Source organism: Larimichthys crocea, unplaced genomic scaffold, assembly GCF_000972845.2.
Source record: "Larimichthys crocea isolate SSNF unplaced genomic scaffold, L_crocea_2.0 scaffold239, whole genome shotgun sequence".
Taxonomy (NCBI): Eukaryota; Metazoa; Chordata; class Actinopteri; family Sciaenidae; genus Larimichthys; species Larimichthys crocea.
Genome location: NW_020853172.1, coordinates 168,512 through 177,846, shown reverse-complemented (window position 1 = coordinate 177,846; position 9,335 = coordinate 168,512). Strand labels below are relative to the sequence as shown.

The 9,335-nt window shown below is 44.1% G+C and overlaps 1 protein-coding gene and 5 non-coding genes across 12 annotated transcripts in view; 1 reads left to right on the top strand and 5 right to left on the bottom strand.

Annotated features, from left to right (window-relative positions):
- Window positions 1-2,024: 2,024 nt before the first annotated feature.
- LOC104934249 (LIM domain-binding protein 3) overlaps window positions 2,025-9,335 on the top strand; it is a 39,739-nt gene continuing 32,428 nt past the window's right edge. For all 7 annotated transcript variants that reach the window (XM_019262790.2, XM_019262789.2, XM_019262787.2 and 4 more), the window contains exons 1-3: window positions 2,025-2,140; window positions 2,404-2,516; window positions 5,706-5,939. In XM_019262790.2, the coding sequence (XP_019118335.2) occupies window positions 5,844-5,939 (96 nt within the window). In that variant the 5' untranslated portion in view covers window positions 2,025-2,140; window positions 2,404-2,516; window positions 5,706-5,843. The remainder of the gene's footprint in view (window positions 2,141-2,403; window positions 2,517-5,705; window positions 5,940-9,335) is intronic.
- On the bottom strand, window positions 7,989-8,062 carry trnat-agu (transfer RNA threonine (anticodon AGU)). The gene has a single exon. It is a non-coding gene; the product is annotated as a tRNA-Thr (tRNA).
- Window positions 8,343-8,416, bottom strand: trnat-ugu (transfer RNA threonine (anticodon UGU)). Its single transcript has one exon. It is a non-coding gene; the product is annotated as a tRNA-Thr (tRNA).
- On the bottom strand, window positions 8,582-8,655 carry trnat-ugu (transfer RNA threonine (anticodon UGU)). Its single transcript has one exon. It is a non-coding gene; the product is annotated as a tRNA-Thr (tRNA).
- trnat-ugu (transfer RNA threonine (anticodon UGU)) lies at window positions 8,761-8,834 on the bottom strand. The gene has a single exon. It is a non-coding gene; the product is annotated as a tRNA-Thr (tRNA).
- Window positions 9,120-9,193, bottom strand: trnat-agu (transfer RNA threonine (anticodon AGU)). The gene has a single exon. It is a non-coding gene; the product is annotated as a tRNA-Thr (tRNA).

Here is a 9,335-nt window from a genome sequence, read left to right as displayed (position 1 = left end):
CCAAACTAATCAACCAAGATATATATTATATAGGCAGGCCAAGTCCACCATATTTCATATATCAAATATGTACAGCAGTCTGTACAAAAGCTGGCAAGAACTCGGTGACGGTGTCGAGGAAAAACTTATATACTATACTTAAATTCTAAATATAATTAGGTGTCATCGGCATAGCAATGAATATTAATGGAGAGATTCTTAATAATGTTACCTAAAGGAAGCAAATATGAGCTGAATAGAAGTGGTCCTAGCACAAAACCTTGTGGAACTCCGTGACTAACTCGTAAGTTCGGGGATTTACACTCAAACTAGAGTTTTTGGTCATTGTTTCACATATTTTTATATAAGTTTTTCCCCCGTCCATCGTTTTATTTCTCCTTCTTATCTCAGTGAATCCTGAAAGAGGCCTGCAGAGCACTTTTATTTAGAAACATGTTTTTAAAAAGGTGTTGTTCAGTTCGTGTTTTTTCTTTCTGTTTGTGTTTCTTTCCTCACTTTTTTTTTCTTGTTTCATATTTAAAGTGTGGTCTATATTTTGTGAAGGGGCAGTGTTGTGGTATGTGATTGTGATGATGGTGTAAGTACGGTGTGGAGGGGGTGGGGGTTGAAAAGGGACATAGTTATTGATTGTAACGCAGCGCTTGATAAGACGATCTGACCTGCTGGTCTGTGTGAAGTTATTTGTATGTCAAGTATATTTTCCTAATCATTCTTCCAGTCACCTGAATACAAACGGTACAATGTGGCAGCAGCGTGGTGCTAAATAACTGTTGGATATACAGTCATGATGCAGGTGGTCGTCATATGAGATGTTGTGTATTCTAGACTGATGTTTGAAACTGGGAAGATGATTTATTGTAGATTTGTTACTCCTGTTTGCTGTTTCTTGTATTTATTTTTCTAAATAAATATCTATTATTCACTGTGGAACAACTCTGTTTGTGCCTTCATTGTTGCACGCAATCTGTCATACATACCTAAAGACCGAGCCACAAGCTCCGTGGCTGTGAAGTAAAGAAAAAAACTGCAGTTCCTCAAACGTCCACTTGAGGCTGGCTCCAGAAGTGAGTCAGTCTCCATAAGTCCCCATGTTCAAATGTCCAACTTCACAGCAGAAATAAACATGTTTACAGCCTGGTACAAAAAACAGTTTTGGTCTCTGTAGCTAATTTCCCCGTTCATGACAACTGTACTGAGGATGAATTTATATACAACTCACCTGTTCACATTATATTAAGGCTTAAAGTTATGCAGGATTAAGAGCGTGGACGCTTTAATTGACAGTTGGGTGTCCCTGTTTTTTACAGTGTATGCCAGAAACTCTGAGCTATGGTTCTATGTAAGGAGATCCCAGCAGGTATAGTTGTTTAAAGGTCCAGTGTGGAAGATTTAAGTGGATCTATTGGCAGAATTTTGATATAATATACATAAGTACAATAAGAATCACCGTGTTCTGTTACCTGAAATAAAGTCGTTTATGTTTGCAGAGAGAGCGGTTCCTCTTCTGCAGTAGCAATCTGTAACCTCAACACTAGATGCCACTAAATCCTACACACTGGACCTTTAAATGTCCAAGTTTGCTGAAAAATATGATTAATCACCCGTCCACTAAATTGGACATTGTGCACTTATGGCAATATTTTGTTCACACCGTGAATGAGCAAATTAGCTACAGAGAATAAACATGTTTATTTCTGCTGTGAAGTTGGACATTTGGACATGGGGACTTATGGAGACTGACTCACTTCTGGAGCCAGCCTCAGGTGGTTGCTTTGAGGAATTAGTTTTTTCAGCACTTCTGCATGTTTTGAACGGCTGTGCATTTTTAATTCTTTAATTAAAACCACACATTGATTTAATTAATCATTTTTCATCCAAGGAGTTTAAAGTTAAACGTGAATTTTAAAGCTTTTTGAAATAATAACATAGTTTTAGTTGTCAAACTCTGCAGTCAGTTTCAGACTCTGCCTCTTTAAATAAAAACCCTGCTAATGAAAATCCACCGTTAACACCTCCTCCTCCTCCTCCTCCTCCTGCTCCTCCTCGGCCCCCCTCTCCTGCTGTCTGCCCAGGCCGGGCACCGGAGCCGGATCCCCGGATCACCGCAGGCTGTCCCGGTCGGTGTGTGACGGAGCTGCAGGTATTCATCCACCTTTCACACTGTTCCCCACCTGTTCCTGCGCGCGTGCCTCTCCTCTCTGTCTAATCCCCTCTTCATCTTCATCTTCATCTTCATCACGAGCAACAAGTTGCACCGCCCGGCTCACAGCTCCGTCGGCCCGGGTCACACCACCAGCTCTTCCCCCCTCTCTCTCCTCTTCGCTCCTCGGCTGCTTGTTGTCAGTTTTCGGGTCTGGAAAACAAACTCAGCTGTTTGAAGTCTCTCTTATTGTGTGTTTACAGGGTGTACGCTCAGTTCCGTGCACGGAGCGGCCCTGCTGGGCGGAGCAGACAAGTTACAGACAAGGAGCAGCAGGTGGAGCAGGTGGGGCGGTGTCTATCACCTGAGATACGAGGTGAACACAAGTGTCTTCATGCATTCAGGTGTCCTGCAGGGCCTGATAAGTGATGAGTGAAGCGTTTATGTTTAAATATTCAACTCAAAGAGGTTTATTCTCACACAGTCGTCCTAATTATAACAATAAAGCAACTTTTCTGCCATAAAATAACAGATTTTAAATCATTTCGGGTCACACGGCAACAAATATTTCACTGATTTTGGTGATCATACCGAAATCAGGATCATATTTTCATATATCTGGATGGATCATATTTTATGGAAAGAATGATGTCTCTGTGATTTACGGAGTTTCCCGATGGACAGTGAAGTAAACCGCTGCCAACTGCAGCTGCTGTAAGCTCAGTTTGTTAGCCGGGCTGTGTGATAGTGTCGGGAAGTTCGAGTCTTTTTTGCTACTTTTTACTGAGCTAATAATCTAATTCAGTAAAAAGGTGTTAACATGACAAATGAACGAGAGACTCAAACTTGAGGACGCACAGTTGAGTTGTGAACTAATAATTTTTGTTTCCTGTCCTGATGCAGCAACACTTATACCCAAAGCAATTTACAGGGGTTGCAGTTCAGTGGGAAGTTTGCAGATTGGAGGAATCGGGGATCGAACCAACAATCATTGATTCAGTGGAGGACCCACTCTACCTCCTGAGCCAAAGCCGCCCCTTGACAACAAACGAATCACTCACTGAGACGACTCATTACTCCTGAGTCATATATAAGATTAGTTCAAATTGAACGATGCGTTCACGACACTGCTGTGTAAGCTCAGGAGCTGGTGTCATGCCAGAACAGGAGCTAGTGCTTTGACAACATGTCTTTGCAGCGATGTTAGCTTTGACTTTGGACTTGTGGTGTTTGGACTGTTGTTGTAGTTTGTTTCTAAGGTAACGTGTTCGGGATGTGAGCTGGCACCCTCTCCGTACTGCCGTCCCCTCCGCTGAACTGACCTTTCGCGTAAAACAAGGCAGCTCAATTAAGAAGCTGTTTAAAATGACAAACTGTTCACAAGTGCTGCGGGGTCAGTTATGTGTCGTTGATGCTGAGAGAGAGAGATCCACTATCACTCTGTTCAACAGCCTGCTCGTGTAGCTGTGAATGGTTTTTGCCTCTGCTCACTCTCTCTATCGAGGGCAGTTGACTCACGTCGTGCCATCGCGGCGACTCGAGTTTGTTCGCCATAGTTGAGTCTCCAAAATGACAGCGGTTGTGAACTTACCGGAAATTCTTCTTCCGCAACTTCTTCGCCGAATTGCAACCTCGTCCGCACCATTCACATACTGCACAGTACACTGTTTTTTGACATTATTTACAGTGTCGATGCACTTCTGTAACCAAAGTTTAAGTATGTGAATTGATACACAGCATCAGAGTGTTACCGTCACCATGCCCTTAGGGTGGCGCTAGAGGAGAATCTAAAGGGTTCATCCTCCGAGGAGCAGGAATTCAACCAGGGATAACTACATGGAAATCTGAGCAGTACTTGCTGGATCAACCAACCGAGCGTCCTTGTGTTTCAGAGCTGTCATGTATTTGTGCTTCACCCTCCTGAGTTCACCTCTTAGTAACAAAACTGAACTTTAAACAACACAAACGCTGCCGCTGCAACTGCAAACTGCCGTCTTCTGTTGCTGCATCACAATTGTATAACTGGTGAATCTGTGGACTCGATATTTTATCAATATTCTAACATAACATGTACGTAAGTAATGCAAATGTTTTGCATGTAAACATTGCAACTTTGCACCCTGGGAAAGCTCTGTGACAAAAGCGTCTAAACTTAGCCAGTGATATAACTGAGCTGAGCAGATCAGGCTGCTCTGGGATCAGCCTGTCAAGCCACCTGCTGAACACATGAAACATGCCGCAGACGCTTTTAACATGAACATATTTCAATTATAAGAGTTTAACCCCTATTAAAGAGCTGCTGTGTCCTCCCCCGTGGCAGGTTTTTGTTATATAATACTTGTTTTTGGTGGTAATATGTAACTTTTTATTGAAAGTTTGTTTACTGCTTCAAATACTTGGTTGTAAATTAGCTATAGAGACCAAAACTGTTTTTTGTACCAGGCTGTAAACATGTTTATTTCTGCTGTGAAGTTGGACATTTGAACATGGGGACTTATGGAGACTGACTCACTTCTGGAGCCAGCCTCAAGTGGACGTTAGAGGAACTGCAGTTTTTGACACTTCTGCACTGGTTGCAGCAGGAGTTTAGCAGACGGACAGTTGCAGTAGATACTAGATGCTACCACATCTAACAGACTTTAACGGATTGTTTCAGCAACACCGAACAGACCTGCTCCAAGAGGGTAACAAGAGGGTTTATGGGTAGTGTAGTCCTATGTGATGACATAGAAATGAAACCTCACACATGTTGACAGATCAGCGGTGTGTGTGTGTGTTTATTTGAGGGAATTCTCACCTGTTGTTAACACCCGCCAAAATAAAAGACCATTAACGCGCACCTGTCAGTGAGCAGACAGACGGTTTCTCGTTTGACTGCTGTCATCGGGTTTTTTAAAATTTATTTTTGAAGGAAATGTTATAACTCATGACTCGATGACTCGATGCCTTGCTCCAGGGACCATCGGTGGTGATATTTCTGCGTGTGTGCCAGGGATTTGAACCCGCGACCTTTCTTTAATAACCAATCTCCCGCTGACCTTTCAGCTATCGGAGGCACTTAGCTCGTGACCTTTCCGTTTCGGCTTTTATCACAACGGAGATAATGAGACGTTTCTTGGCGTTGCCCATGATTGGATCCGAGGGAGACCCTGGGCGTAACGGGATGAGGAGGAGGAGGGAGGTGGTGAGGGGGTGAGGGAGGTGAGGGGCTCTAGAAGAATCTGCTGGGTCTATATTAGCCCCGGTGAATCACGGCGAGCCTGGCATACCGGGTGTCCCCTTTCACACCATATAAGTCCACGCTCCCCCTCCTTTTCTCTTGAACCCCTCCGCCCCCCCCGCCCGCCCTGCCTCACCCTGCCTCACCCCGCCTCACCCCCACAATGCACCAGTGCTATCTCTGGCTATTCTTAGGCTGTCACTTCAGCTCATCTGAGCAGGCGAGTCCTCTTCTTTCTCCTCTCTCGCCTTCTTCTTCTTCTTTTATTCACATTTTTTTTCCTGTCAGGTGTGTTTCCTCCACCTGTTCACCTGTTTTAAAAGTCATTCTCTCTGTCTCTTTCAGAGGCTACTCGGTGCCGGCCGTCCTTCCCATCCCTCCACCTCCACCTCCACCAGCTTTGGGCTTTAAAAAAAATAAAATAAATCATTTGCTTCAATCGCCGTTGTCCATTTTTGGAGGATCTTTTAATCACCTGGAAGAATGAGCGCCTACACCGTGTCACTGCCCGGCCCCGGCCCCTGGGGCTTCAGGCTGCAGGGAGGGAAAGACTTCAACATGCCGCTGACCATCTCCAGGGTAAGAAACCGCTGAAAAACTGACGATTAAACACCTTGTTTAAGTTCAGGAGTTTCTTTTCAGACCGTCTGCGTCGTGAGAAATCTGTCGTATCAAATCATCTCTGTCCTGAAAGTCTTTGAATATCTCGACCTGTTCCTCCGGCGGGGCGTCCTGGTGGCCGATCGTGTAATCTCAACGAGCTTTTCTGGGGACCTTTTGCTGCATGTCCTCATTTCCTGTCATCTGTCCTCTGTCAAAATAAAATACTAAAAAGACAGAATGAGGTGAGAGACGACAAAGCTAAGCAAAGTTTTTATTTGTTAAACTTCTTTCAAACACAGAGACAATTTAGAGTTAAAAACTAAAGTGTCCTGCTGGGTGAAGTGTAGAACATTTAGATTTCTGCAGGTAAATTTGATCATTTGTTTCAGCTTCTTGTTGTTGCGTCACCACGGAGAGATGATGCAGCTTTAACAGCAAGAACTGAAATGAATGGAAGCTGTTGAGAGACATGTGCATCGATATAAAACCACCAATGCTCGTTTGCTTTCTGTTTTCTGTTGATCGTCGACTGGCGGTTTGATGATAAACTGATTTGTGGCTGATTCAGAAACACATGTGGAGCCTGTCAGGGTGGTTGAGACGTGCAGCAGCCTCCTGGTGGCCCCGCGGGGCGTGACGGCTGCCAGGATTTGTCAGGGGAGGTCGAAAGCAGAGCCGGAGGCCTAAAACTGGAACTGGTTTTGGTTTCACAGCCTCGTCTCTCTGAATAGAGCAGAGACAGAGACAGAGAGACACTCTCTGCAGCTCTTTATCGTCTTTCTGGGCTCACAGGAGAATTTGCTGCATCTGTTGTCTGGATACTTTGATGTGTGGCCTTCTCTCTGTTGGCTGCTCGTGGGTGATTTAGGAACTGATTCCCTGTTTGCTTCTCTGTGACATTAAAAGTCGATAAAAGTCGGTTTGTGTTGATCAAAGCTCTTCGAGGTTTTTGATGAAGTTTGAAAAGGCACTTTCTGTTTCTGTGTCACTGCAGAAAATTTCAAAGAAGTTATCACGCTGTGTAAAATGTAAATATGACGACCTGCAAAACACTGAAACTTCATATTTAATTGAACTTATCAAATGTTGAAGCTGAGAAATCTGATTGTTTTTGTAAAATTTTGAATTTGATGCCAGCAACATGTTTGAAAAAAGTCTGGAAATCATGAATGCTGCGTCCTTTATCATCCGTGATGGTATGGAGGTGCATTAGTGCACATGGCATGATGGGTAACCTGCACGTTTGTGAAGGCAACATTAATCCTGAATGATATTTACAGGTTTTGGAGCAACATATGTGGACAACAGCTTTGATTATTTCAGCAAGATGATGTCAAACCACATTCTGCACTTATTCCAACAGCATGAGTCCTAAACTGACCCGTCTGCAGTCCAGACTTGTCACCTGTTGAAAATGTTTGCTGCATTTTGAAACATGAGTCTTACTACAGCTGCAAACGATCGAGCAGTATTGATGAAGATCCAATCGATCAAAGTGTCTGATCGTCTGTTTTCAGTGACTTCAGTGTGGCTGAACACACTCACATCCAGCAGCTGTTCACACACACACACACACACACTGACAGCTGACGGGGAGCTTCCCCTCCGTGGTTCATAGTATTCCACCACGTCACCGCATGGTCCTGTTGGAAGACAATCAGCTGTTTACAGTAGAAGAGATTTAAGAAACAGGTCATCAGACGTCACCGTCCACGCAGTCAGGAAAAAAGATGCCGCACTCTAAAAATATTCCAAAGTGTTCAAACTGTCACTGTTGTTCTCTGGAGGATTTAACTGTTGATTTTGTTGAGGTGGAGATTCTCCAGGGTTCCTCAGACAGTCCGGTGACGTTCGTTCTTCTGCATGAAAAGCTGCTCAGTGTCACGGGCATTAAATTACCTGAATCTTCCTCACGTTTCCGCATCGTGTGGCCCATAGGGGAGCATTGAATTATGTGTCACAGCACAAACATGGTTTGCTTTGGGATTTCACCTCCAGTGGTTTCATGTCTCTCTGTAACAAATAAGGCACTGCTGGGATTTGAACCCAGGATCTCCTGTTTACTAGACAGGCGCTTTAACCAACTAAGCCACAGCGCCTCCTGTGAGATTTGCAGTCATCGTCCAAAGGTTCCTTGAGCAGGGCATGTTTGTCTAAACAACATATTCTGGTGAAGAGGCTTGAACTCAGGGTTTTGACCTCAGGTGGTTTAAAGGTTTCCTGTAACCATCTGTGTTCTGATAAACTCACTGCTGGGATTTGATCCAACATTATCCATCATGCTTTGCAAGGTGCAGCCACTCTCCAAAGGTTTCTTGAGCAAGACATTGATATCTAAATCTCAAGCTTCTTGCAAATTATAGGAAACACTGGTATTTGAGGCACTGCTGGGATTTGAACCCAGGATCTCCTGTTTACTAGACAGGCGCTTTAACCAACTAAGCCACAGCGCCACAGAGAAGCGAGTGTCCAAAGGTTCTTGTACCTGCAAACAGACCAACAACATTGTCAACCAAAATATTGACCACTGTTGTTTCAATGACTGTATAGAGGCTGGCTTAAGATTAAACCATCAGACGTATAGTATGCAGAGAGGATATAACAGACACAGACTTTTGAGGCACTGCTGGGATTTGAGCCCAGGATCTCCTGTTTACAAGACAGGCGCTTTGACCAACTAAGCCAAAGCGCCTTCCGTCAGAATCACAGCCACCGTCCAAAGGTTCCTTGAGCAAGGCATTGTTATCTAAACCTAAAGCTTCTTGTAAATTATAGAACTAGGAAACACTGACATTAGAGGCACTGCTGGGATTTGAACCCAGGATCTCCTGTTTACAAGACAGGCGCTTTGACCAACTAAGCCACAGTGCCTCCTTTGTGTCAGGCAGCCACCGTCCAAAGGTTTCTTGAGCAAGGCATGTTTGTCTAAACAACATAGTCTGGTGAAGAGGCGTGAACTCAGGGTTTTGACCTGAGGTGGTTTAAAGGTTTCCTGTGGAGCTTTAACCATCTGTGTTCTAATAAACTCACTGCTGGGATTTGATCCCAGCAATCATGGTTTGCGAGGTGCAGCCACTATCCAAAGGTTTCTTGAGCCCTTGCTTATTGATATTTAAACCTGAAGCATCTTGCAAATTATTCAGACACTGGTATTAGAGGCACTGCTGGGATTTGAACCCAGGATCTCCTGTTTACTAGACAGGCGCTTTAACCAACTAAGCCACAGCACCACAGAGAGGTGAGTGTCCAAAGGTTTTGTACCTGCAAACAGACCAACAACATTGTCAACCAAAATATTGACCACTGTTGTTTCAATGACTGTATAGAGGCTGGCTTAAGATTAAACCATCAGACGTATAGTATGCAGAGAGG